Source organism: Saccharomyces mikatae (genome assembly GCF_947241705.1).
Source record: "Saccharomyces mikatae IFO 1815 strain IFO1815 genome assembly, chromosome: 12".
Classification (NCBI taxonomy): domain Eukaryota; kingdom Fungi; phylum Ascomycota; class Saccharomycetes; order Saccharomycetales; family Saccharomycetaceae; genus Saccharomyces; species Saccharomyces mikatae.
In genome coordinates this window covers 209,292-235,752 of record NC_079267.1, presented here as the reverse complement: position 1 = coordinate 235,752, position 26,461 = coordinate 209,292, and the positions used below count along the sequence as shown (strand labels likewise).

The 26,461-nt window shown below is 36.5% G+C and overlaps 14 protein-coding genes and 1 non-coding gene across 15 annotated transcripts; 10 read left to right on the top strand and 5 right to left on the bottom strand.

Moving 5' to 3' along the window:
• Positions 1–50: 50 nt before the first annotated feature.
• On the bottom strand, positions 51–1,571 carry BRE2 (Bre2p; the record flags this gene model as incomplete). The annotated part of the gene is made up of 1 exon (XM_056224124.1): positions 51–1,571. One exon carries the CDS (start codon positions 1,569–1,571, stop codon positions 51–53), a length of 1,521 nt encoding a protein of 506 aa, XP_056078074.1.
• A 226-nt stretch (positions 1,572–1,797) lies between these two features.
• Positions 1,798–4,509, top strand: PPR1 (Ppr1p; the record flags this gene model as incomplete). The annotated part of the gene is made up of 1 exon (XM_056224123.1): positions 1,798–4,509. One exon carries the CDS (start codon positions 1,798–1,800, stop codon positions 4,507–4,509), a length of 2,712 nt encoding a protein of 903 aa, XP_056078073.1.
• Positions 4,510–4,973: 464 nt separating this feature from the next.
• On the bottom strand, positions 4,974–5,396 carry GAT3 (Gat3p; the record flags this gene model as incomplete). The annotated part of the gene is made up of 1 exon (XM_056224122.1): positions 4,974–5,396. The coding sequence occupies one exon, from the start codon at positions 5,394–5,396 to the stop codon at positions 4,974–4,976; it is 423 nt and encodes a 140-aa protein (XP_056078072.1).
• A 1,022-nt stretch (positions 5,397–6,418) lies between these two features.
• SMKI12G0880 (uncharacterized protein) lies at positions 6,419–6,718 on the top strand (the record flags this gene model as incomplete). Its single annotated transcript, XM_056224121.1, has 1 exon — positions 6,419–6,718. The coding sequence occupies one exon, from the start codon at positions 6,419–6,421 to the stop codon at positions 6,716–6,718; it is 300 nt and encodes a 99-aa protein (XP_056078071.1).
• Positions 6,719–8,520: 1,802 nt separating this feature from the next.
• Positions 8,521–8,602, top strand: Smki_12.trna2S. The gene has a single exon. It is a non-coding gene; the product is annotated as a tRNA-Ser (tRNA).
• A 141-nt stretch (positions 8,603–8,743) lies between these two features.
• On the top strand, positions 8,744–9,226 carry TEN1 (Ten1p; the record flags this gene model as incomplete). The annotated part of the gene is made up of 1 exon (XM_056224120.1): positions 8,744–9,226. One exon carries the CDS (start codon positions 8,744–8,746, stop codon positions 9,224–9,226), a length of 483 nt encoding a protein of 160 aa, XP_056078070.1.
• Positions 9,227–9,432: 206 nt separating this feature from the next.
• Positions 9,433–10,032, bottom strand: RLP24 (ATPase-activating ribosome biosynthesis protein; the record flags this gene model as incomplete). The annotated part of the gene is made up of 1 exon (XM_056224118.1): positions 9,433–10,032. The coding sequence occupies one exon, from the start codon at positions 10,030–10,032 to the stop codon at positions 9,433–9,435; it is 600 nt and encodes a 199-aa protein (XP_056078069.1).
• Positions 10,033–10,484: 452 nt separating this feature from the next.
• On the top strand, positions 10,485–10,982 carry PAM18 (Pam18p; the record flags this gene model as incomplete). The annotated part of the gene is made up of 1 exon (XM_056224117.1): positions 10,485–10,982. One exon carries the CDS (start codon positions 10,485–10,487, stop codon positions 10,980–10,982), a length of 498 nt encoding a protein of 165 aa, XP_056078068.1.
• A 172-nt stretch (positions 10,983–11,154) lies between these two features.
• On the bottom strand, positions 11,155–12,165 carry NSE1 (Smc5-Smc6 complex subunit NSE1; the record flags this gene model as incomplete). Its single annotated transcript, XM_056224116.1, has 1 exon — positions 11,155–12,165. One exon carries the CDS (start codon positions 12,163–12,165, stop codon positions 11,155–11,157), a length of 1,011 nt encoding a protein of 336 aa, XP_056078067.1.
• Positions 12,166–12,674: 509 nt separating this feature from the next.
• On the top strand, positions 12,675–14,813 carry SSK1 (mitogen-activated protein kinase kinase kinase SSK1; the record flags this gene model as incomplete). The annotated part of the gene is made up of 1 exon (XM_056224115.1): positions 12,675–14,813. One exon carries the CDS (start codon positions 12,675–12,677, stop codon positions 14,811–14,813), a length of 2,139 nt encoding a protein of 712 aa, XP_056078066.1.
• A 325-nt stretch (positions 14,814–15,138) lies between these two features.
• On the bottom strand, positions 15,139–16,515 carry SSL1 (TFIIH/NER complex subunit SSL1; the record flags this gene model as incomplete). Its single annotated transcript, XM_056224114.1, has 1 exon — positions 15,139–16,515. One exon carries the CDS (start codon positions 16,513–16,515, stop codon positions 15,139–15,141), a length of 1,377 nt encoding a protein of 458 aa, XP_056078065.1.
• A 547-nt stretch (positions 16,516–17,062) lies between these two features.
• Positions 17,063–18,619, top strand: THI73 (Thi73p; the record flags this gene model as incomplete). Its single annotated transcript, XM_056224113.1, has 1 exon — positions 17,063–18,619. The coding sequence occupies one exon, from the start codon at positions 17,063–17,065 to the stop codon at positions 18,617–18,619; it is 1,557 nt and encodes a 518-aa protein (XP_056078064.1).
• A 203-nt stretch (positions 18,620–18,822) lies between these two features.
• On the top strand, positions 18,823–19,689 carry CMS1 (Cms1p; the record flags this gene model as incomplete). The annotated part of the gene is made up of 1 exon (XM_056224112.1): positions 18,823–19,689. The coding sequence occupies one exon, from the start codon at positions 18,823–18,825 to the stop codon at positions 19,687–19,689; it is 867 nt and encodes a 288-aa protein (XP_056078063.1).
• A 637-nt stretch (positions 19,690–20,326) lies between these two features.
• NOC3 (Noc3p) lies at positions 20,327–22,315 on the top strand (the record flags this gene model as incomplete). The annotated part of the gene is made up of 1 exon (XM_056224111.1): positions 20,327–22,315. The coding sequence occupies one exon, from the start codon at positions 20,327–20,329 to the stop codon at positions 22,313–22,315; it is 1,989 nt and encodes a 662-aa protein (XP_056078062.1).
• Positions 22,316–22,674: 359 nt separating this feature from the next.
• SMKI12G0780 (uncharacterized protein) lies at positions 22,675–25,260 on the top strand (the record flags this gene model as incomplete). The annotated part of the gene is made up of 1 exon (XM_056224110.1): positions 22,675–25,260. One exon carries the CDS (start codon positions 22,675–22,677, stop codon positions 25,258–25,260), a length of 2,586 nt encoding a protein of 861 aa, XP_056078061.1.
• Between the last annotated feature and the right edge of the window lie 1,201 nt (positions 25,261–26,461).

Genomic DNA, 26,461 nt, shown 5'->3' with positions numbered 1-26,461 from the left:
TATCTAAACTACGTACATTAAATGCTCTTTGACTTATGTCCTTTTAAATGCTAGGTTATTGTTGAGGCAATTTGCTCCAATTCATCGATTATGTCCCATACTATGTCTTCTGCTATTTGTTCTTTGTACAATGTATCCAGCGTGTTAACTCTTGAATCTCTGCCGACACAACAATTTGCTTTAACTTGGTCGAGATACTCCAATTTATTTGCTTCAGTAATTATTCTTGCAGTTCCACCATTGAAGCAACTAATTGTCGGATAGTAACCCAATTTGTTATTATTCACGTACTTGTTTCTGAGTATCAATCCCTTTTTCTTCTTCTGTTGCTGCTTTTTTTTCTTCACATTGGTTGTGCCTTTATCATTAGACTCTTCACGAGCTTCACCATGCTGCCAATATCCAAGATAGAACTTTTCATTATATTGCAATTCGCTAAAGGGTGGTAAAAACGGTTTTAAATTCTCGAACGCCTTACCTACGTATTTACCATTTTTAAATATAGCCAGGAATGAATCTTCCAATTGGTAGTAGTCTTCCCTCTCTCTTCTATCAGAAGAATAATATTCCGGTTTCGTTGTCTTCACATAATCTGTGGCTTCAAAGAATAACTGATTCTTGTATCTGATGGCGATTTGGTCTCGAACAACATCGTCATATTCAATGTCTTCTAATAATGCCCTTTCGAACTCCTTATTCGTCGTCTCTTGTTTCAATTTTTTTCTCGAAGGCCCATTATCGGTATCTTCTCTCCAAGGTTCATTCATTGTATTCACATTCGAGTTCAACGCTAGAACTCTTCTTTTGGTAAACTCCTTAGCTTGTTTGATTTGAGCAGCAGTGCTAGGAAGTTTGAGTAAAAACCCAATCTTATCGCCCTCTTTCAATGGCGAACCATTTTCCAAAACGCAATTCAATTTTCCTTCGTGAATTGATTCTAAAGAAATATCCCTAACACCATACCCGTACGCATCAAACCCAACGGGAGCCTCTAAACCGGCTTCCCTTCTGCAAACTCCAAACCTTAGGTGTGGGGTTTCATTTACTTGCTTGTTTATTTTTTCGTATATACCACTTTGCACTTTATCAACTAAATCATCCGCTCTTTCCTTGTTATCAACTCCTGGTGTGCACTTCACATTGCCTCCACGAATCACCTCCACTTCCCAATATGTCATTCCCTCTTTAATGCATACATCGCTTCTTGCAGTTCTCCAACCGTATTGGTCTGGAACACTAACCAAGTCGTTTCTGTCTCGAGTAATTGATAATCCGTCGGATCTGTCCATCACGCTGAGTCCAGAATGGTCAAACGGGTATTCTGTACAACCATATCCTAAAGTGGTGAAAAATGGATTCGCAGAGCACGGTCTGTACACAAAGTGTCTGCGATTTAAAGGAATATCCTCTGTGCGTACAAATTCAAAACATTCACTCTGAACTGATGATTTGATTTGGTGCGTTGCTTCCAACTGTGGTAGATTAGGTCTCCTCCGTTCCTCCCGATTTTGGGGAACATTACTGTAAACAATGTCGGTACTCTCTTGATAAGGTATAATACCCAACTTCATTATTACGATAATTAACTGTTACTCCTCGTTTGGGCCGGCCTTCGTTGCGGATATTCTTTGTTTACACCCTTTTAAAGTCAGAATAATTGCATCTCCTTTTTTTTTACCGCGATGAGCTTCATCTAATACCAAAAGTGAAAATTTTTAGTTACGTAAGGTGATTTACTTTATTTACACACAAGTGACCCTTTAAAGTATGTGAAACATACGAAGATGGTGATTAATCATGAAGCAAAAGAAACTCAACTCAAATAAAAGTAATAGAAGCCATTTACGAAAAGGCGACTCTCCTAATATAGCAATTTCTAAATCTAGAACTGCATGTAAACGATGTCGGTTAAAGAAGATCAAATGTGATCAGGAATTTCCGAGCTGTAAAAGGTGCGCAAAACTACAAGTACCGTGTGTTTCCTTGGACCCAGCCACCGGGAAGGATGTTCCAAGATCTTATGTCTTTTTTCTAGAAGATAGATTGGCTGTCATGATGCGTATGTTGAAAGAGTGTGGTGTAGATCCCATGCAAGTACGGGGGAATATCCCTGCTACAAGTGATGACGAGCCTTTCGATTTAGAAAAGTACAGTTCAGTTGCATCTTTGCGGCAGACAGGACTGTTGCCACACAATGGTTTATTAGCAGATTATTTGGTTCAGAAAGGACATTCTATGGAATCTTCGCTTTCGATGAGCAAAACTATAGAAACCCCACAGAATATAAGTTTACAGCATAAAGAATTTCTGATAGATTCAAAGGAAGAGGACGGCAATGCTTTGTTACCTGAAACAGGCAGTCCAATTGCTTCAAACGCAAGAGCAGAAGAGCTGCACCAATGTAATAAGGAGATCAGTGCACTGGGCACAGTAAAAGAAAGTAGTTTTAATTCTTTTTTAGGAGATTCATCCGGTATTTCGTTCGCCAGGTTAGTCTTTACCGCAACTAATTTTCGACAATACTCGGGGGACGATGTACTAGATGAAGATATTAAACAAAGAGAACAAAAGTACAAACAATATGTCGAAGCTGAGAATAACCCTCACTTTGATCCTTTGGAATTGCCACCTCGTCATGTTGCTGAAGTTATGATATCCAGATTTTTTGTAGATACTAATTCGCAGCTACCTTTACTGCATAGGGAACTGTTCTTAAAAAAATATTATGAACCTATTTATGGACCCTGGAATCCTGATATTGCGTTGGCATCTGACCAATCAAATATAAATACAGAGTTCGAAATTCCAATCAGCAGTAGTTTTACAGCACACACGGAATCAAAGGACGAGAACACTACCGAGAATGTTGATGGACATCTTTCTGAGAATGTCCCATGGTATGACACTTGGGTGTTTTTGCAAAAAGATAATATGAGTTCAGTAATTCAACTACCGACAGAATTCCATATACCGTATTTCTTTTTGAACATTATATTTGCTATTGGTCACGCTACGCAGGTACTTAAGTCAGACATAAGTACTGTCGCTACATATAAAAGGCGTGCTACCAGATACATTACATCTTTATTTTCATCTTCAGACAGATTGGAGGCATTGGCAGGCACTTTGCTGATGGTGATTTATTCGATAATGAGGCCAAATGTTCCAGGTGTTTGGTATACTATGGGTTCTGTACTAAGGTTGACTGTTGATCTAGGATTACACTCAGAGAAAATTAATAAGAATTATGACGCCTTTACAAGGGAAATTCGTAGGCGATTGTTTTGGTGCGTATACTCCTTAGATCGGCAAATTTGTTCTTATTTTGGTCGACCTTTTGGTATTCCTGAAGAAAGTATTACCACCAGATATCCTAGTCTTTTGGACGATTCACTCATTACGATAACTAACCAAAATGTCGATGATTACTCGGATTTGCCAAACCCGAATCCCTCCTCGAAAGTTATCGCATTAGCCATGTATAAAATTAGAAGGATCCAAGCCAGCATCGTGAGAATACTTTACGCTCCCGGTGCAGAATTGCCTAGGAGATTTATGGACCTCGAGAGTTGGCGAATCGAAACCTACAACGAGCTTGAACATTGGTTCCAAGTGGACGTCCCTAAAAACTTTGATGTAATGAATTGTAAATTTAATAGCATCTGGTTTGACTTGAATTATCATTACTCGAAGAGTATTCTTTACGGACTTTCTCCGAAGTGCCCTACTTTGAATGACACTGCTTTCGAAATTGTCTTGAACAGTACAAAGGGAACCATAGATGTATTTTACAATCTTTGTGTCAATAAAAAAATTGGTTACACGTGGGTAGCTGTTCACAATATGTTTATGACAGGTATGACGTACCTTTATGTGAATTTCTACTCAAATAACAACATAAATGATTCGCAGGAGAAAGTCTCTGAATACAGTGAAAAGGTATTAACAGTATTGAAAAATTTGATAGGTTTTTGTGAATCTGCAAAGACCTGCTACACTAGTTACAAGATTTTGTCATCAGTAGTGATAAAGCTAAAATTTATGCCATTGAAAGACGACAATGGAATTCTCTCCGATTCTAATACTCTAACGGCTCAGGCAAAACGTGTGTTAGGTTATGGTAAAAGAACTGACATGTTTGAGTGTGATAATAACACTTTTAATCAAAAGACATTCAATAAGAGCAATTTTGATGAAAAAGTACCTTTCGATATACCTTTAGAAGAGTTTTTTACCGAGTTGGAAAAACACAGTAATATTGCCCAATGTGATACTTTAGATGTGAACGAAAACAATCCACTGATGAATGAAAGTGATCCTATGAATATAACTTCTGCAGTGAATAACCAGTTCAATAGTAATAATCAAGATATTATGGATATTCTTTTTCAAGTCACTTCAGGATCTGTATGGGATGAATTTTTTGTCAGGTCAGGTAACGGGAACGAAGGCGAGTCATCATACGATTTCAGCAAAGGAAATAATCCTGGATCCAGCGGTATATTATAGTGACTAACCGAGGAATCATATATGAGGGTTAGGGTAGAGCCCACTAATCTTTTGCCTCAGTTGTGGTTTTTTAACATGAGAATCCTAGAATGTTTTATTCCAACGATAAGATTGCAGTTTTATAACAGCTTTCTCAGAAGATTGAATGTAGAAACATGGTAAGAGCAAAGATTCATTTGACGACATACAACTATATATGTGTGCTAATGAATTACCATATCGGTGATACCTTATACGTGATCTGATGATTATATCTCAATATGAGCTCTTCTTTGAAGAAATGTGATGATGAAAAAAAAACTAAAGGAACTCATTAAGCACTTGAATTGAATGGCAAGGTCGACTTTTGAATAGCGCATTAATGTTAGTTTATGATTTATTGATTGTCGATTGTTAAAATTCGATAAACTTCTAGTTACTGGTGTCTCACAAAGTATGTAGTATTTAGATAGAAATAAATTCCCTCAACATGTCCTTGTAACTCCATAAAGGCACTTTGGAACCTTTCGTTTAACACTGGCACCTTTTATCTCGTTAAAGTACCGCTTAGCTAGACTCTTACCAAAAACCAAAAATATCTTTCTATAAAATAGGCCACAGGCATTACATAATGTCACTTCTCCATCAGGACCCTCTCTCCATTGCGGAGAAGTCTTTACTACAGCACACTGTGGACACTTTCTAGTGACTCCTCTTCTCTTTTTGACATTGTGTGGAACTAAAACGGCACTAATTGTGCTGGCATACAAGGATCCATTAGTGTATTTATTACTGGTTTTTAAATTATCTTGGACCCTTTTACAGTATATAACCTCTTCAACTGGGTTCAATAACGATTCAATGGTGATTCTTTTGTAATCTTGATGGCACAAAGTTTTAATATTCATAGCAACTTTTTTGTTATAGTGTCCGTACTTGATTTCAATAAAAAAATTCATTTGCAAGCAAGAGTAGCTCGAGCCAACAAGAAAGAATATAATGCACTTTCAAAAACTTCTAGTCTTATAATGGGTTCTGAAAGAGCGATGAACATCAACTGGGGCAGAATGTCCGACCATTTATTCTTGTATACTAAAAATGGACCCTATACCCTTAAAATAATAGATATGATTGAAGAGGAGGCTTTTGAGCTCAAGCATACTATCTTACTTTTCAGGTGGGCCTCGAACAAATATTCTAGACTATTTTCTGTGGCAGCGGCGGGCGGTTAAATAGGACATGTTGTTCGCGCATTGTTTATAATTATTGCCAAGAAAAAAAAGGGTTCTTCATATAGGGGGCGATGATATGCAGTACCGCCCAAGTAAAGGTACAGGTATCAAGGGTCCGGGAAAGTGTTTCCTTCGGGGATAATACCGTTTTACCCAGTTTGGATGAGAGTTTTAAGTGATATTCTCATTTTACGAGGTAAAGCGTAATCGCCATTTGTTATATAATTATATTTATGTTTGTAAAGCTTGGTTTTTTTACTTTTTATTTGAAGAACACTGATAATACTTTAAAATTATGTGTACTTTGTCTAATAGTGAAAAAAGACATGTTTATATAGTAGAAGTAGACGTTCCATGCACTAAATCACTATAGAAAAACTTGATACTTATGCCAAATGGCGGATAAAATGATGTGTGGTTGTGTTTAATGAAATGGTACCTCCCCTAATTGAATGTGTGGCGTTTCTTTACATAGGGACCCTTTTTCCAGGGCGGCGCTTGGCAGGGAAAATAGAATAGAAAGAAATGCGAGCAAATTGGAAGCCTGGTGAAAATAAGATGAGGGGGTACTTCGAGAAAAAAATGTATAAAAAAGAGCACGTTTGGAGTGAATCATTGATCAACATCTTACTATGTCAGCGACCTTTTGGTTGAAAGAAATTCATCGAACGTAAAGAAAAGCCTTTGATATATTCGAAATGAAAACTGTCTATTACAAAGAAATCACCTACCAACAGTATCTCCAACTGCAACCTGAACAACAGGAGAAATATCTGGCTTTATGTCAGGAAGATTTTGAACGGGAAACTGAAAGAATCGCTTTTGAACGTCAAGGAGGCATTCCTGGTATCGCTAAGAAACTCGCACAAGAAGAAGTTGCTTGGTTCGATCGTGTTACGACATGGTCATACATGAATGCATATATTCCAAGTTACAGAAGGAGAAAAAACTTTCTAAAAATTGACATGCTTAATTTTTCAAATACTGAAGAGTACTGAGAAACAGCTTTGAGCGTCGGCTCGAATCTCCCTTTTTATTTTATCTTTTTTTCTTTATGAAATTAGTGCATTGTATTATGAACATCATACCCCTACATATGTATGTTTTTATATGGAATTCAAGAAAACTAAGCTTGGTTGAATGAAACCTCCTAAATGAAGCTCATTAACCGCGCAAAAGTAATGCAAAAGTCTAAACAATTGCTGCTAAAGAAAATTCTGGACTCGACACTCGTTTGAATAAAAGCTTGGAGCGCAATATCTTGATCAATTAATTGAGTTAGTTTGCCGCTTTGAAAGTCTATGATCAAGTTTCGCAGTTTGCATACACCTCCACACTCTTTATTTGCACTGGTTTCAATTATTCATCATCTTCATACAATTGGAGCGCCATCTGTTGGAGATTTATTATTTGTATTTACATTTTCTCAATGCCATATTTTCCGTCATTTTCTATTGTGAATTTTACGTATGCTGCAGCTTTGGGACATAACTTCTCAACACTGGCAAGCCACTTTTTTTAATCCCTACATTAACGAACAAAGATTATATTCTTGGACTTCTAATCTAAGCTGCTATGAAGGTCTGGAAAGTACACCAGAACAGTATGGCGGAAAAGTAACTCGTGATAGGGTTTTCCAAGAAATTAAATATTTTGCTATATTTTAGGGTATATTGACCTTTTCGTGCTGCTCAATGTATCTGTATGTATATTTAGATTCTAAAATCAAAAATTTGCCCATTTATCAGATTTTTTCTATTTACTCTCATCCTCTCATCGGTATCTAGCTTCATCTTGAATAAATTTGAATCTCAAGCCTTCTTGGTAGAAAAAACCCTACAATACTTAATGAAACACTAGTTAATATGATCGGCATAATCACGTCATTGATAAAAGACAGAAACCGCCGAATTGTTGAATAAAAACAGACTACATCTATCGGCTAGTAGTCATACTAGCCGATAGATGATAGTTGATTTTATTACAACAGTATATGTTGATTATTAGTAGTTTAGTAAGTTGTAATAATTAAGAGTAAGTTTTCCTTTCTTGATTTATACAAGAGAGGTATATGAAACACATGCTGATTGATTGTGTTGAATCCAATAGTTCCGAAATAATTCGGAATATTGATGATAAAAATTTGGTTATAACTTATCTTCTTATATACTAAGTTCTGGTCAATTAATATGTCTTTATCTTACTACTACAGTATATCCTATTATTAGATTTTACCTAATCCAATTTATACGAATGAATGTATATTTGTAATCACTTACTCCAACAGTATAGTCTATATCTTACATAATATACAGGGTAAGTAACATTTTGTGGATCAAGTTGATAATCCGTTTAACAACAGGTTTCGTTCTTAAGATATTGTCAAGACTCTCCCGTGTTAGTACAGCACATACTCCTAACTTATTTGTTGTATTTACGGGCTCGAGTAATACCAGGGTGTCTTGACAATCCTAATATATACTATCTCAGGCAAGTAAGTTGTTGTTAAAATGAATTATTAACTTGATTCACGGGATGTTACTTATCCTATATATTATATAAGATATGGTTTATACTAAATAGTGGAAACGCGGAATCTCGGATCTAAACTAATTGTTCAGGTATTTATACATTTGATTAGTTCAATTAGTTCAGCTCGGGAAAGCAGAGTGTTACCTTATGTTGCTCAATCTGTTCGTTTCGTTATAAGACTGTTTCATATGTGTTTTATAAATGCTTAGAATGAAGTATTGTCATACTGATGTATTTCAAAATGAAATACAACATTAACATATAAGTTGGCAACTTGGCCGAGTGGTTAAGGCGAAAGATTAGAAATCTTTTGGGCTTTGCCCGCGCAGGTTCGAGTCCTGCAGTTGTCGTTATATTTTTATATTTTTGTTTTTTATTTGGAGTAAAGATGAATTTGAAATGCCCTTATCCTAGGAAGTACACATCTATATTCTATCGACCACCTCGTTAAGTTTGTTCGCCATTTTTCCAGAGAATCACGACGGTATTATATGAGCAGGCTGATAGTAGATTTAAAATGCCTGAAGAATAAAACAACAAGGAAGTATAATAATTTGGGTAATGTTGACGATGGAAACGGAAAGAAGCTAGGTAGTATTCATCGATCCGAAAGATTTAGAACTGTTGTTCGCTTAGTGGATTTCTTGTTCTGTGAGTCTAGTACAGACCGTTTTGAAGGATTTTTCTGCAAAATGGTAGTGAGGAATCTTCATTGTCTCAATATCACAAATGGAGAAGAAGAAATGTGTTTTTACATGAGTGAAGGATTGTTTTCAGCCCATAAAGATGATATCATGTTGATAAGTGGGCAAGTGCTAGATGTTCGCATTGGTTTATGGTATGGAATGTACCAAAGTTTGCCAATTTTTGAAATTATTGATTTCAAGATCCTATCCAAAAATGACGTTCGCGACTTCTGTGAATTTGTCAGATCACCAATTGGAGAGAAATTTCTGGACATGTCCAATTCTTGAGTTAATAGACAGCGTCTATTAATATTATGTGTTGTATTATACAACTAGGTTATATAATACCTCTGGGAAGAATTTAAGAGGACCCTTGAAAATAGTTATTGTGAAATGTTATGTAATGTAATAATAGTATACAGGTGATTCTTATTTATCCCATTAAATAAGTATAAGAAAAGAAAAAAGAGAAATTAGACATAGTTCTGTTCTAGCTAAAAAGCGATTTTCTTTGTGTTTCTTCTTCTGTTCTTTAGCAGGATCTTCTGCTTTTCCAATTGTTCTTCCTCTTCTTCATCACTATCAATTTCCATATCTTCCTCCTCTTCTTCAGATTCTTCTTGTTCAGATTGAGATTCGGCCCTTTCTTGTTCTTTGGCCAGTTTTCTAGCAATTTCGACTTCTCTAATTCTCAATAGTTCTGGGTTAGACTCGACTAATTTCTTATCTCTCAAGAAGTCCTTTTCTTTGTTACCTCTCATTCTGTTCTTATAGAAAGCTCTTTCACGCTTTTGTCTGATTTCTTCGATTCTAGCCATGGCCTTTAATGTTGTGGCAACCAATTCTCTGTTGTATCTGACAGGAACATTTCTTCTTTGGGCGAAAGTCAAGGTAGAATCCACAGCCAATTCTTTACCGGCAGCCTTTCTAAAAGCTTTAGTCCATTTCAATTTTCTTGGGTTACGACGTTGCTTGAAGGCCTTGTGACACTTAGAACGACAGAATCTAAACTCTTTAGCATCATTACGCACAAACATAATCCCATGGCCGGGATAACATGGTGACGAGCAAAAATGACATTGATAAATTCTCATGTTTTGTACTTATTTAACTTTTTTTCCTTTTCCTTTTAGTTTCTGAATGTAAATCACGAGGGCAGTGGTAACAATATCAACAACACAAATAGTAATATCTTTCAAACAATAATCAAGGAATTTAATTTGATATGTCACTGGTCGAAAGATAGCAACTGTTATAAGTGGGAGATGAGGTGGGATGAGATGAGATGAGATGAGGTTAAAAGTACATTTCTCAGAAAGACAAGTGAAAATTTTTCACCTCGCTGAGTTCGAGGCGAGCGGGCAAAAAAATCTAAACAGCGAGAATCGGACCAACTCTAAAAGGCATTTGAATCAAAGTTGAATTCATTCGAAAGGGGCCGTTAAAGTTGACGGAGCACAAATAACAGAGAGTTTCAACATCTTCGTTTTCGGTAGGATACCATAATTTAACAAGATTGCACAAACTCTTTCGCGCGCATAACACTATGAGTTCTCAAGGCAATACCGCTAACTCTATTGACGCACCACAGCTGCCCATTCCTGGTCAACCTAATGGCTCTGCCAATGTTAATGTTAGCGGGGCTGGTTTTGATGCCGGTGTCCAGGGTGGTAAAAAGACCGGAATGGACCTTTATTTTGACCAAGCTTTGAATTATATGGGGGAACACCCTGTCATAACAGGATTTGGGACCTTTTTAACTTTATACTTCACAGCAGGTGCATATAAATCGATATCTAGAGGGCTCAACGGCGGCAAGTCTACCACTGCGTTCTTGAAGGGTGGATTCGACCCAAAAATGAATTCTAAAGAGGCTCTACAAATTTTAAATCTAACAGAAAACACATTGTCCAAAAAAAAGTTGAAAGAAGTTCATAGGAGAATCATGTTAGCCAACCATCCAGACAAAGGCGGTTCTCCATTTTTGGCAACCAAGATAAACGAAGCAAAAGATTTTTTGGAAAAAAGGGGTATTAGCAAATGAGGTAATAATGGGAACTTAAAATGAATTATTATAATTGCATATACACCTAATACAAGTGATATAAACCTCGAGTTATGGTCATTTTCATGTTTAGGTAATCAAAATAATTCGAGTAATCAAAACGTTTGTATAGATAGGTCTTGTAAATAACACAGAATGATATATATTTAGTTTAAAGAACGTATACACCCTCTGTGATTAGCAATGAACCACAGCGATCACAATTCTTGCTTACATGCGTAATATAATGCTTAAAACAATCAACATGCCAAATTTGGGGCGGACTGCTTTCTCCTGTTTCCTCGTCTTCCTTTCGACAAGATTCGTTCCCGCACCTGACACCTTGGATAGCTAATTTGTGGCAATTTTGGCAAGTGTTCAAATTGTACATGGATGTCAAGTACTCTTCCAGTTCTGCTATGCAGCGGAGGTCAATACCGAATTTCCCCTCCTTAGTTCTGTAAAACCATTTGTATTCGCATAATCGAAGTAATAAATCTTCAATTTCCGTAGCCGTCAGGCCCTCGAATTGGAGAAGAGCGGTAGACCCTACAGTAAATGTACTGAACTTTCGCCATTTGGTGAAATTAGAGTCGTCCGTTGCCGCTACGAGAATACGGTTAATCTCCCTCACGATTACTGAAGTGTCAGATGCCATATCTTCGATAACAGCTTCACCATTGATCATGAACTGCTCAATGGCCCATTTAATAAACTCGATCTCGTTTTGATTGAACCTCGTGGCTAACTTGGTCTCCTCAGTGGATGCTAAGTTAATATATACGAAAAATCGGTTACTCTCTGGAAGTATCATTGGCTGCGAATCTGTAAAACTATTACCATGGCCTCCTATTTCAGTATTCTCTTCAAAGGGACCGAGGTTCTGTTTGTTCCTTAAAGCTACTGCGTTTCTACCAATCCCATGGTTGATCCGAATGATTTTATAACCCAAAAGGTTCAGTTTTACGTTTATAGCGTTTATACAACCATTTAATTTATCAATCCACTGCTGTGTCGACCATTTCCCATTAAATCTTGAAGCATCAGTTTCCAATCTCATTAGAGCTAGAATCAAAGCGTTTTCATGACAAATGCCTCTTGCTGACAAGATATACTGTAGTAGATACTTCGCCGTAGCATCCCCTGTTGCAGGTGTAGAGACCTGCTCTTCATTTTCCTCCATCTACCACGACTACTATTCGCACTCCTTTCATGTATTGCATGTGACTTGTACACATATATCGTTGTTGTTATTCTTATTACTATTATTATTATTGATGTACCTAAAGTATCGCGTTTCTTTTTCTTTTGCTTTTTTACTTTGACCTCTTTTTTTATTCTCGGTAACCCTAGAACCGTTTTATTTATATTCATGCCCTATGCTTAAACTTCAGCCTTCCAAAGCCCTAAAAGCGCCCCTGGATCGAGGTTTTTAACTTTTTTCTAATGAACTTAACAGTGACTATATAGTTATAAATAAGTCTGGTTGCCTTTTGTTAACAATGACTGTGTAGAAACTAATCGAGCTGTGATTGACAGGCTGGTAAGATTAGTTTTGAAAAGAAACGTTCTTGAGATTTTTTGACCTTAAAAATAACGTCGGTTTAAGTACAATTTCAGCCGTTTTGCACAAGAAATATTAGGTAAGTCTGCACTAATCAGAATAAACTGATTTAGAAGAGAAGGCAAAAAATGCTCAATTCTTCATTACTATGGAAAGTTTGGCTACGAATAGATAACTCGACGGATGAAGTAAACCAACCAATCGCTGTGCAGTTTGATGAAATAGATACTGTTGACGATTTGAAAAGCAGGTTCTTTCAGAAACTGAGTTCGACTCGATGGCGAGAAATTAATGATAATGCTTCGATAGCTATAGGTCTATACGCACCCAAGTTGGAGAATCAACCCGATAATACTAGCAGTAACAATAATAGTAGTAGTGTTTTGAAGAAAAATAACAGTGCTGGCGGTACTGGCAACTTTTCCATTAACAGTAGTAGCAACAAGAGTTCTACGAGTTCCACGGCCGGAATACTTGGTCTTCCAAAAGACTTTACAAAGGATAGAAATGTGCTCCAGCATCCTAAGCCTACTCAGAAAAGAGGAGGTTTATACGACGCCTTTGCCGTTTCGCCGACCGTAGCCACGCCTATGAATGTGGATTTTCTTCCCAGTGAAGCACCATTGCTAAGTCCACAAAGACCATACTCTACTAGTCCCAAGCAGCTTCCATCTACTGCTAAAAGCCCATTGCTGCGATTTGCCTCTGTTTCACCGTATCCCAAATTTCATCCTGATAATCAAATTATGGCATCAACTGGTCTCACATACGTCTCACCACATAATAAAAACAAATACACAAGGTCGTTAATTAGAAAAGGTCTGAACTATACAACAGAATCTTTAAATGAGTGCACCTATAAAATCATCTTTGAACCTGATGAGTTGGTTATTAACATATATAAGGAGCTATTCGGAACCATGGGTTCTCAATCTGCGTCGCAGCCTTTGCTGATATTTTCAAATGTCAATCTACGCCAGGATGTACCGACTTTAGATATCTTGAATGTTGTGGACTATGTTCCTACGAATGAAGAGATTTCACAGCAGAAAATCCAATCAACAGAACATGAAGCTTTTGGTATTTTCGACTTACACGATCAAGTTTCTTCAAGGGAACAAAGTTCTAAACCCGCAAGTGATGATAAAACAGATCTAAAAGATAAACTTGATAGTAACCCCCAGGAATTCAAATTAATAACTGATGAAGAACAATTGAGAAGAGCGTCACAAGAACTGAAGGATGAGGAAAAAGATACCGAGTCACCTTGGCAGGCAATCTTGCTGTTACCAAAGGGCTATAAGAGAGGGGTAGGTTTCCAAAATAAGCCAGTACTTTGTACGGATTCGTCTCCCATTAATGACAACAGTGTTATTCCTTCTGAGTTAGAGATGAATTCAGACTCCCCTTTACAACAACTCGGGCCACTTGATGAATCCGGTATAGGTGTAATTCAACCAATATCAGAAGAGCAAAGAAGAAAGGACAACGCCACTCCCTCGTCACCAATATTAACAAATAGTCAAACACCACATTATTCTAATTCGCTCTATAACGCACCCTTTACTGTTTCTTCACCGCCTGATCCCTTACCCAATCTCTTTACGACTACAAGTGAAAAAGTTTTTCCCAAAATCAATGTTTTGATAGTTGAAGATAACGTCATCAACCAAGCTATATTAGGTTCTTTTCTAAGAAAACACAAAATTTCGTATAAATTGGCCAAAAATGGTCAAGAAGCTGTTAATATTTGGAAGGAAGGTGGATTGCATTTAATTTTCATGGACTTGCAACTACCTGTCTTATCTGGTATAGAAGCTGCCAAACAGATCAGAGATTTTGAAAAACAAAATGGTATTGGCATTCAAAAAACTCCCAATAATTCACATTACAATTTTGAAAAAAGTGCTTCTAAGAGGTTTTCTCAGGCCCCTGTAATCATAGTGGCATTAACCGCATCCAACTCTCAAATGGATAAAAGAAAGGCACTTCTTTCTGGTTGTAACGATTACTTGACTAAACCAGTAAACTTACACTGGCTAAGTAAGAAAATTACGGAATGGGGTTGTATGCAAGCACTGATTGATTTTGACAGCTGGAAACAGGGAGAAAGTCGGATGACTGATAGTGTTTTGGTTAAATCTCCACAGAAACCTATCACCTCTCCCAACTCCATCCCTTTCAAACAGGCAACACCTAGTACACCTAACAAAAACAGTCCAGTAAGGAAAAACTCAACTCTCTCGCCAACTCAGATAGAGTTCTGAGTTCGGTTGTATGGTTGTGAGGATGACATGATAGAATGTAACGATATTTATTTAAAATTATTATTAATATTAGTGTTAAACAAAAGATTTTTTTTTTGGTCGACGAATAAGGGCTTGACAAGTTCGTAAATAGCAAGAAAAATACTTAATTTGTAACTTTAGTGTTATTGAGATCCTCTTGTAAAAAGCAGCAACATACCAAAGGAGGGTACCGTCACAAAAAATAAGCGTAGAAATTCACCCACTAATAAGTATTTTGTCTTTTACTACTTGAAATTTATTATATGATGGAAGGTTGATCATGCTATATGTAAACAGAAGTTAACTAAGATATTACAGGTTTGGATTCACAACCTGGGCAGTTATGGAGGATTTCATGGATGAACACATCGCAATCAACGCAAAATTCTTGTTTACAATCTTCACAGCGATAACGGGAACTTGTCAGTAACTTGCCATTTTTAAAATTTTTTAACACAGGAAATCTTGATTGGCAACTAAAGCAGTCTTCTGATCGGAAATCTTCTGTTGTGGGTACTTCGACAAATGTTTTCAACGGCATTAGATGGTGATATGACCTAGCTAAGTGCGTAGACAGAATTAACATCAAGTCACAACATGGACACACTGTGGGCAGTGAACAAACTTTACTGTGACAATTCGGACAAAAGTATCCGCCGTAAACTAGTTTTGAATGACATGAGCAAAAAGTAGGAGTATCTTCGAATATTCTTGTCGGAAACCCCATTTTTACAAGTGTAAACCCCTTATTGATCTTGTTAACTGGTAATGGGGTAACAGCCTCATTGAATAGTTCCTTTAAGTGGGTTTCATCAAGTAAAATCTTATAGAATGATTCGTCACCATAATTTGTTGCCTTACATAACTCCTTACAAATGGCCACCTGTGCTGATAACCCCAAAACCTTCACTCTAATTTTCTCAGAAACTAGCGAATCGATAGTTTGATGAATATCGCCAGGATCGGTTGTAGAAAGACTACCAAACACAATCAGTACTTCTCTTGTGCAATGCGCAGGAACAGGTAGTAACAGGCCTCTTGCCATTTCCAGTGCGTTTTGCAAAGAGGGATTCCCTTTAGGTTCTTGTTTCCTGATGGACTTCAACGCATCGACATGATCCTGTGGATTTCCACTAACTTGGCTGACTAGCTGTGCCAAGCCGTTTCTCATTATGATAATACCCATTTGAGATATCGGATTTTGATCAAAAAATTCATGGACGAAGTCAATAGCATACTGAATAATCATTGCATGCCTGCTTGGCCTCAGATCTTTTTCCAACATAGCTTCACTGCAATCTAAAGTTAAAATCAAGCTTCTAATAATACCTCTTTGATACGGAGTTATATTCTTTTTAGCGGTACGTTTCTTTCTGGCTTCTACAATGCTAGCCACAAGAGAGGCCATGTCCCCTTCATCGTCCACTTTTACCAGATCCCAACTTCTCTTGATCTCATCTTCCCAAGCGTACCCACCATTAGAACCTTGCAGGTTCCTATTCGAGAGTCTTTTCTTCTTTTTACGCTGTGTATGCCTATCCCTATCCCTATGATTCGAATGCTGCTGTTGATCTACACGATCATCGCCCTCGCCATCAAAATGAACTTGTCTCTTACTCCTTCTCGAAATTGCAACTCTATCCTCATCTTCTTCAGATTCTGGAGCAATTACAGAAGCCATTCTACCAATCCTTCTGCACACGTAATTAGACACCGAGTTGTTCCATAAGCAATATCCTGCACATATATAAGATAAACGAATACCTTTTACGTATTATGAAAAACTACACAATAGTCAAGAAATCTACCACCCAGACCCTGTGTCGACCAATCTCACACTTCCAGCGTATCATATCACTTTTTTGAAGTAGATGCGCAATAAATAGCTTCACTAACAACTTCTGAATGACTACCATTATCAACTGTAATTATACGGGTAGTAGGTAGCCGTTTTGAGTGCCATCGTAACAATTTTTTTTTGCATATTCGAGCGATCCTCTTTAGTTAATTTGGTCTTTGAGTTTCCCTCAAAAGAATGATCATTTGGTCCGGCCGAAAACACGGTGGTAACAGCCTTGTCGAACGTGATGGGCATCTCGATGAGCACGACTCAGCGGGTGCATATAGATATATATGTATATAAAGCAACTAAAGTTGGGTGGCGCGAAAATGGGTTTGTTCATGATAAGGAGCAGTAAAAGTGTTAACAAGCGATAGGAATAAATAATATGTCGGAACGATCCATAGACGTTGAGAAGAAAGTGGTTAATGCTGATAGTTGTTCTGTGGGTACTTCGAGTGTGGACGATGTCGACGTTGCCTTGAGATTTTTAAAGCAAAATGGACTTGATGAAGACTCTATGATTGCTGAGGATGAAGGCGTACCAGGCGAGGAGGCCAACTTTTATGGTTCTCATGAACTGGCACCCAAAGTGCTGAGAAAGGTAGATCTTTTCATCTTACCTTTTCTATGCTGTACGTATCTTCTGATGTTTTTGGATAAAGCACTGCTGAATTATGCTGCATCCATGGGTATCAAGGATCATTTGAAAGGTGACGAATTCTCTAATTTGGGTACTATCTTTTCTGCTGCTTACATTTTCATGGAACCTGTGGTCACTTACTTGATTCAGAAATTTCCGATTTCCAAAATCCTTGGTACGTTTATTACTCTCTGGGGTATTGTGTTGGCTTGTCATGCTGCTTGTAAGTCGTACGCCTCACTGATGATCGTTCGTACACTTTTGGGTCTCTTTGAATCCTCAAGTGCGGTTGGTTGTATCGCTATTAGTGGTATGTATTATACTAAATCTGAACAGAGTGCGAGAATTGGATTCTGGGCCACACAGGCCGGTACTGGTTACATTATCGGTGGGTTGATTTCATTTGGGTTTTTGCATTACCACGGTACAGCTTTTACCTCCTGGCAAATCATGTTTTTAGTCGTTGGTTTGGTGACTGTAGGGTTTGGTGTGATGACATTCTTGTACCTCCCAGATAACGTTACCAATGCTTGGTTCTTAAGTAAAGAGGAAAAAATTCAAGTTGTTGAGCACATTAGAGCTAACCAAACTGGGCTGGAAACAAAGAAATTCAAGAAGCAACAAGTTAAAGAACTATTTTTCTACGATAAATTTACTTGGCCAATGCTCCTATTAACTGCATGTTCCCAAATTTCTACGGGTGCTATTGGTACATTCTCAGTCACTATCACTGGTACTTTCGGTTTCGACAAATATGAAACAGCATTACTGCAGTTGCCCATTGGTGCTATTACGGCTATGATTATTCTTATAACAACCCAAATGTTGTCCCGCTGGGGTCATATCACCCTCATAACCACTTCCATGTATATCCCGGCTATTATTGGTTGTATCGTTCTTATCAGCTTACCATTGTCGCATAAGATTGGTAACTTGTTCTCTCTTTACTTGCTTTACAGTGGTTCCTGTGTTATCACTAATATTTACATCTGGAATTCATGCAATACCTCCGGTTACACGAAAAGGATTTTCAGAAATGCTGTTACAATGATTGTATACAACGTTTCCTGTATTGTCGCTCCACAGATGTTTAGAGCATACTCTGCACCACGTTACATACCAGCAAAAATTGCCTTGTTAGTCACTCAGTGTGTTTGTGTTCCCTTGCAATTATACGTCGGCTACATTTGCAAGAAAGAAAATGAAAAACGGGACAGGGAACAAGAAGGCCAAGACAAGAAAAAGTACCAATTTTTGGACTTGACTGATATGGAAAACAAAAGCTTCAGGTACATTTATTAATTATCAACTACTAATATATACTGTATAATTTTTTTTCTCTGGTATATAAAACATACAGACACCCAAACATTAATTACACTTCTAATATTAACCAAAAATTGAAGAGAAAATTTTTGTGATGATCATTGAGCCTGCAGTAGATTTCAAGATTTAATCTTTTCCTGCTAAATGGAAAACACATGACCAGAAAAATTGAACTGATAATGTCTAACCCAGACGATTTAAACGATGGACTTGCTTATGATTTTGATTCTGAACAGGAAGCAGTTCTTGACGCTCAGATTGGCAGTTCTTCAAGCCAAACGTCACAAAAGAGACCTCTAGAAGATGACGTTGATGAAACAGATGGAAAAAAAGCAGAGAGGAGTTCAGAAGATGAATCGAAAAGACTAATGTCCAAAAGACAGAAGAAGTTGCAGAAAAAATCAAAGCTCATTGAAAAAAAGAAAGAGGAAAGTCAATATACTGTCTCACAACGAAAAGCGATTCCTACAAGTTCGCCCGAGAAAGTTGTTGATTACCTGACGACTTTGATACGAGAAAAGAATCCTGACTTGAGTGTTTTAGAATTGGAGGAATTATATTTCAAAAAGAATGATTTTCTCTCGACAGAAAAGTTTGACGTTGAACGTAAATTAACTAATTTTCCAGCCTTTATTCAAAAGTTCTCTGTAGCACCAAAGAAAATTGTATTTTCCATGTCTAATATTAGAGTAGCAGATGTTTATCGTAGTCTAAATGGTGGCAAGAATTGCGTAAAATTGTTCTCTAAAAATAAACTAAAGGATGACATACTCACTCTGGATCGTTTACTTGGTGACGGGTCGAGAAAATCGAAAAATAGCAAAGATTCTCTTTATTTTATTGCCACGCCAACAAGAATGCAAAAGTTAATAGAGGAAACCGACTTATTATTTCAGGGTAAGGAAAAGCTAGATATTATTCTTGACGCAAGTTATTTGGATCCTAAGGATAATACTATATTATCATTCGAGAATGCAATCGTTCTCTTTCAAGTCTTGAAAACCTTTCTGAATAAAAAAAGCTCTGTGAAAGTGTTATTATATTAATAACGCATCTTCATAAAGGATTTTACATAGAAAAGTACACTTTTAACCATCAATCGTAATTTAGGTATATCATATATTTAATTTTAGATTTAAGCCAACAATTCAAATTATTTTCTCAGATTATTCAAAATACTTCCAAAAAGTAAAATGAAGGAGAGGATGGCATTTAAAGAAAATGATTACTGGGAACCAATTATTGCGAAAAGAGAAACCTTCAGTATTCTTGACTTTTTACAATACAACTTTTTTTATTCTTAAGATTCAATATTAATTGATTTCAAGTATCATAAAGGTCCGACGTCGCTTACTATGCGGTACTGTTATAAATAATGACTGCTTTTCTTTAATTACATATGAAACGAATATCTCTTATTTTATTTGTCCCATCAAGTGTATCGTATTTAGAGTTTGATCATACCTGAGAACTCGTTGTTTTCTTCAGGTCACGACGAACATACTACATGGTTTTGATTTCAGTGTCTGAATTTTTTTTTTGCGATGCCCGAAAACTGGAAAATTTTATCTCATGTACATTCAAATTACCTGCCATATATAGTATTGATTTGATGCTTCATGTCTTCAATAAACGTGAAAGTCCAACCCAAATATATAAAAAGGTGGGGAAAATACTAGAGCAATGGCTAAGAGAAATAGGTCACAATTTCGCATTCAGGAAAGAACTGCAAAAAAGAGAAAGCACGAAGATTCTTTATTAGAAAGCAATGCCTTCCAAAATGTGCCAGAAAATATAGGTGAAAATGCCATAAATAGCACTAAAGGCGCATCCTGGGATGAAGAAGAACAGGACTATGAAATAGTTCCTAGAAAGAATCGCTCTGATACATCGAACCTTGTAGAAGGACTTCCTATCAAGGTTAATGGTAAAGTTGAAAGAAAACTACATAAAGCTCAAGAAAAGCTAAAGAAGAACGAAACAGAAGAGGAATTTAGTGACTCTTCAGAAGGTGATGAGTCACTAAATGAAGAACAAGAAGAAGAGCCGAAAGAAGAAGAGCCTGATACGGAAGAAAAAGTTATACAGCTAAAGGAAGACATTGCTGACTTGGTCACTAAAATTATGGAGGAACCTGAAGAAAACACTGCTGCATTAGCGCGTTTATGTAAAATGGTAGAATCTAAAAATCCTAACACTTGCAAATTTTCCATGTTGGCTTTGGTTCCTGTGTTTAAAAGTATCATACCAGGCTATAGAATTAGACCATTGACTGAAAGCGAAAAAAAGGAAAAAGTCTCTAAGGAAGTCTCTAAGCTTAGAAATTTTGAGCAGGCTTTAGTTTATAACTACAAAAATTATGTTGGAAGATTGCAGAATCTTTCGAAAACTCCCAGTAACGCTGCCCCTATGCAGGTTTCATTAGGCATTTTGGCTACTCAAGCTGCCAAGGAATTGATCTCTACCGCATCTCATTTCAATTTCAGGACGGATATCTTTACTTTATTGTTGCGTAGAATTTGCAAACCAAAAATTTCGACAGATCCAACCTCTATTCAAATAATCAAGACATTCGAAACTCTGTTAAATGAGGACGAAGAGGGCTCAATTTCGTTCGAAATACTTAGAATTTTCAACAGAATACTGAAGACAAGAAATTTCAACATTGAAGAGTCTGTTCTGAATATGTTATTATCTTTGGATGTTTTGCATGATTACGACCCCAATACCAAAACCGAAGAACACGTCGGAACTCCTAAGTTAAAGAAGAAAGATAGAATCCATTTGTCGAAAAAGCAGAAAAAAGCTCGAAAAGAAATGCAACAAATTGAGGAGGAAATGCGTAGCGCCGAGCAAGCTGTTTCTGCAGAAGAGAGAGAAAGAAATCAGTCTGAAATTTTAAAAATTGTGTTCACTATTTATTTGAATATTTTGAAAAATAATGCTAAAGCGCTCATTGGATCGGTATTGGAAGGCCTAACGAAATTCGGTAATATGGCTAACTTTGATCTTTTAGGGGATTTCCTCGAGGTAATGAAAGAACTAATTAGTGACACCGAATTTGATGATCTTTCTTCTGACGAAGTTCGTAAAGCTTTGCTTTGTATTGTTAGTGCATTCTCGCTTATTTCGAATACACAACATATGAAAGTTAATATGGACTTGTCCAAATTCGTGGATGGGCTTTATGCACTATTACCTTACATTTGCCTCGATGCAGACATTGAACTGTCTTATAGGTCGTTGAGATTAGCTGATCCTCTCAATATCGAAATAATAAAACCATCAGTTAACGTTTCTACTAAAGCAGAACTTTTATTAAAGGCGCTAGATCATATATTCTTCCGTTCCAAATCAGGGACCAAGGAAAGGGCTACAGCTTTCACCAAAAGATTGTACATGTGCATCAGTCATGCCCCAGAAAAAACAAGTATTGCCATCCTAAAATTTATTGATAAATTGATGAATAGATATCCTGAAATTTCAGGCCTTTACTCTTCCGAAGATAGAATAGGCAACGGCCATTTTGTAATGGAGGCTGATAATCCTTCAAGGAGTAACGCAGATGCGGCAACACTATGGGATAACGCTCTTCTTGTAAAACACTATTGCCCTATAGTTACGAAGGGGCTACACTCTTTATCAACTAGATCAAAAGAATACTCTAAATAGGTATTTCCTATATACAAGTAAGTTTATAAGCAACTGGCGGTTTATCGTTTGCCAATCATTTTTTTCACGTGAGGTAGAATTGTATAACTATTAGCATTACAACAACATTTTTAATCAATTACAACAAACAAAGTATATTACAATGGGAACTAAGCTCAGGTTTTTTAAATAGATACTCCACAGCTGAATGTTCTGTCTCTCTGAATTGGAGAATACTACTTCCCAAACCGTGCTAGGAGAATTTTATTCGGTCGGACTTTTCATTGGGCGTATTTTAAGGGCTTGAAAATAGACAAACGGCTTCTTATCTAAGCCGTGAGTGACACGATGTGTCAAACAAATCAGACTAATCTCCTTCAATGAACATTCAATCAATCATATGTACTTTCTGGCTGCTGCCGATACTGGGGCTTGTGCAAGCATTTCAACAGAATCCTAAGGATGATTTTCCATTTAGCACAGTAATAGACATCCTCTCAGAAAATGTTGAATTCTCAACTTTTTTAAGAGTCATCCAGAAGACTGGCCACGTACAATACTTGAATGAACTACAAAACTTTACCCTTTTTGCTCCGGTTAATTCAGCGTTTGCTAAAGACGACCGAATAACGCAGCAGTTTGAAGAACATTTCCATATTGAAAATTTCCTTATGCATAATAGGGTGTTGGAGGTGAAAGAGCTTAAAAATGGTACCTACCTAGAAAAAAGAGCTGCAAAAGCACCTCTACTGCTGAAAAAATATGAACGTCATTGTTTTGTCAATGATATTGCCATTGTTGATCCCGATCTACAACCTAGTTTTCAAAATGCTTCAGTACAAGGTATTAATAACATTTTACTTATCCCACCTAAAATAAATGAGTTGCTAGTACAACTAAACAAAGAAACTCAGGATTTAAATGTGTTCAATGATTTTCTGACCAGTTTTTCAAACTATAATGCATATACGAATTTATCTACTATTTTGATTCCTTTAGATGTAAATTTTCGAGAATCCTTCAATACAATTGAAATAAACTATTTAACTGACAAATACAAAAAAATGGGAAAATCAAATGCGATTTCTCAAGACAAATGGATCGCCGATAGAACATCCCTTATTCAGGAACTTGTTATTGATGAGGTACATGGTGGTATTTTACCCAATGAGCTAATTTTGAAAAATAAAAATAATAGGCATCTCTTGATCAAGAGCAATACTGAAGGAACGGCACTAAGTGTTAATGAATCAGATTTCTCATGTATATCCAACAAAATTTTTGAAATAGGCATTGCTCATGGCTTTTCTGACTTGGACTTTTTACGGACGCATATTCATTTTGATGCTGAAAAGTATCTACACGGTTTGAACTGCTCAGAATTCGTTAAGGAGTTGTATTTCAGAGACCTTGAAAAGTTTATTCAAAACGATAAGAAAACAACGATATTTGTTCCTCAAGCTTCTTTTAATGAGGATCGTGGCTACACAAAACCATCACTTCTGTATCATTTTGTTGAAGATAGAATCGATCTTGAAGAAGAATTTTCCTTATTGCGTCAAAACCAATACGTCACTACTCAAATTTATGATTCCGCATTTTGCTCTTCAGCTAAAAGGCTTGGTGGACATTGCCAAAAATTCAAAATCACAAGGTCTAACAAAGGTTATTACATAAATGGTCGTTTCAAGATTCTAAATACTAAACCTTATGAGATTGGTAATACGTACATCTATTCCATCGACGACGATCTTCAATTACCAGGAGATTTAGTGTTGTCATTACCACCACAAGACCACTGTTCTATTTCACTGATGCTTTTGAAGGATCTTGATCTTTTAGATCTACCATCAAACCATAAAGGATACACGATACTCCTTCCGTGTATGAATTCCTGGAGCAATAATGACCTAACTATAGACTACTTGAGGTCAAACGAAACCGCATTAAACTTTCTCATGAAAAACCTAATTTTCGAGGACCTTATTTATTCAAACAACTATAGTATCTCAACTACAGTCAAGAATTTATACGGAAACTCAGTATCTATCGAAATAGAAGAAGTCATGGGAAGCCAGAACCTAACGAAAATTTCAGTGAGTAATATAAATGAAAGTATTTTTGTTGAAGAAAATTCTGATGTATTTTTTAATCAGGGAGTTGTTCATCCTATAAATCAATTAAATCTTCCAGTTGGTTTGGAAATATCTCTGAAGGAACTTATAGAAACTACTGGAACGAAAGAAATCTTTGAGTTTTTTAACTTATTTCATGACCTCTCTTCAATAATTCGGAATAAGGAAGAATACTCGATTTTAGTCCCAACGGCTTCTTCTATCCCTTTGAGTGGTATTACGGTAAACTCAACAGATTTGAGAATATTTCTCGAACTCCATTTAATTCCAGCTAATCAAACGCAAAATCTGCTGGATTGCAATGGCGTCATTAATACCAAATCGGGAAAACAACTAGCCTGTAGGAAAGATTATCTAAACAACGTTTTTATTAGCATAGAGGACGACGACTGGGGCAAAGAAGTAAGAATTCTTAAAAGGGGATGTACTTCTAGCTCAAATAGATCATGCGTGTTCCTAATCGACAAGCCCATATCTTTATCATGGTTAGACAGTGAAAAATACCATTTGCATCTGCCAGGAATAGCGGTTGGATTTGGAATGATAATTGGTGTTACCTTAGCCATCTCATTGTTGTTTTGTATAATTATCACAAGAGGCGGAAAAGTAAAACACAATAGTGACGAAAGGAGAGTCGAACAAGCAACCACACCGCTAATTCAATCTTCCCCTATAATTCGTAATCCTTCTTACTCTGCAACCGCGCATGTATCACCGCTTTCTCAGCCTAGTTTTGAGGGATCGTATTCTGGTAACGCTACACAGAGGCCTAGGGACATACGAAAATTAGGATCAGAGCAAAGTGGCAATCGAAGCGTCAGTCATTCCTAAATTTCACTGTATCAAAATAGTATTAGATATGAGCTATGTATCTTCATTAGTCTTGATTATGTGTAATATCCATCAAATTAAGCTATATTAAATAAACAAGGACTGGTGTTGGATTGTGACGGATTATTCCCATATTTCTATGGAACAATAAATAGTTGCTTCCTACTCCAAATGAAAATTTAGTTTCCTCTTAATACGTTATCAAGGTGTTGTTGAAGTTTAAAGTGGTATTTGGGGAAGAATTCTTGAAATGTATTATTGTATTTAACATATGAACCATTAAAGAAAAAAAGTTAAAATTAATCCGGTTGTAGCAGTCACGTGAACAATTTTTAGTTATAATATATTTTACTTAATTATATAAAAATTATTAATTAATAATGTTTTCTTTTTTTAAAAACTAATTTTATGTATTTGACCTCCGAATACATAAAAATAGTTAAGCGGGAATCCTAAAAGGTAATTTCTTCTAGTAAAAGTTCATGTGCATGAAGGTGAACTTATAAGGATTAATAAAAGATTTCTGAAGTTTTCGTTCTATAGGTCTGTATAAAGCTATTGTTTCAAGATATACACCGTATTTTATGACTGGTATTCATATTTGGAGCATAACGTCTTCTCTATATGAAGAAGCCTTATCTATCGCCTCTTTTAAATTGTTTTCATCTCCCATACGATATAAGTGAGGCGCTTCTTTGACAACTAAAAGTTGTTTGGAAAACATAATGTGAATAACACCATTGGACTGTCTTACTTACAAATCAATAATATATCTTTATGATTGCAGCTTTCTTTAGTCTTCAAGTTATAACCGGTCTCTCACTTAATAGCCGTATTAAACCAAGAACGTCTCGCTGCAGTACACTTGTCTTTCTTGGTTGGTCGTTCTATTGATCAGTGTCCATCTCGTTTAAGTTTTCTAGAACATTTCATAAACTTAGGTCGGAATGAAACATTCTTTTCCCTTCTATACCTTTTTGGAGACCTAACCTAAAAAAGTTTCTTTAGTTCAGTTAGTACTTTTGAGATTGCTAATATTTATTATTTATTTATTTATTTATTTAGGTGTTGTTTTATTAACAGGAAAAAGAATTAAGAGCACATTCGAAAGAGGGAATAAAGATGAATGAAGAGAAGAAAAGTACTGCCCTATAATTACGCCCGCAGTGTTGAAGGAAGATCGAAAAATAAAATGAATAAT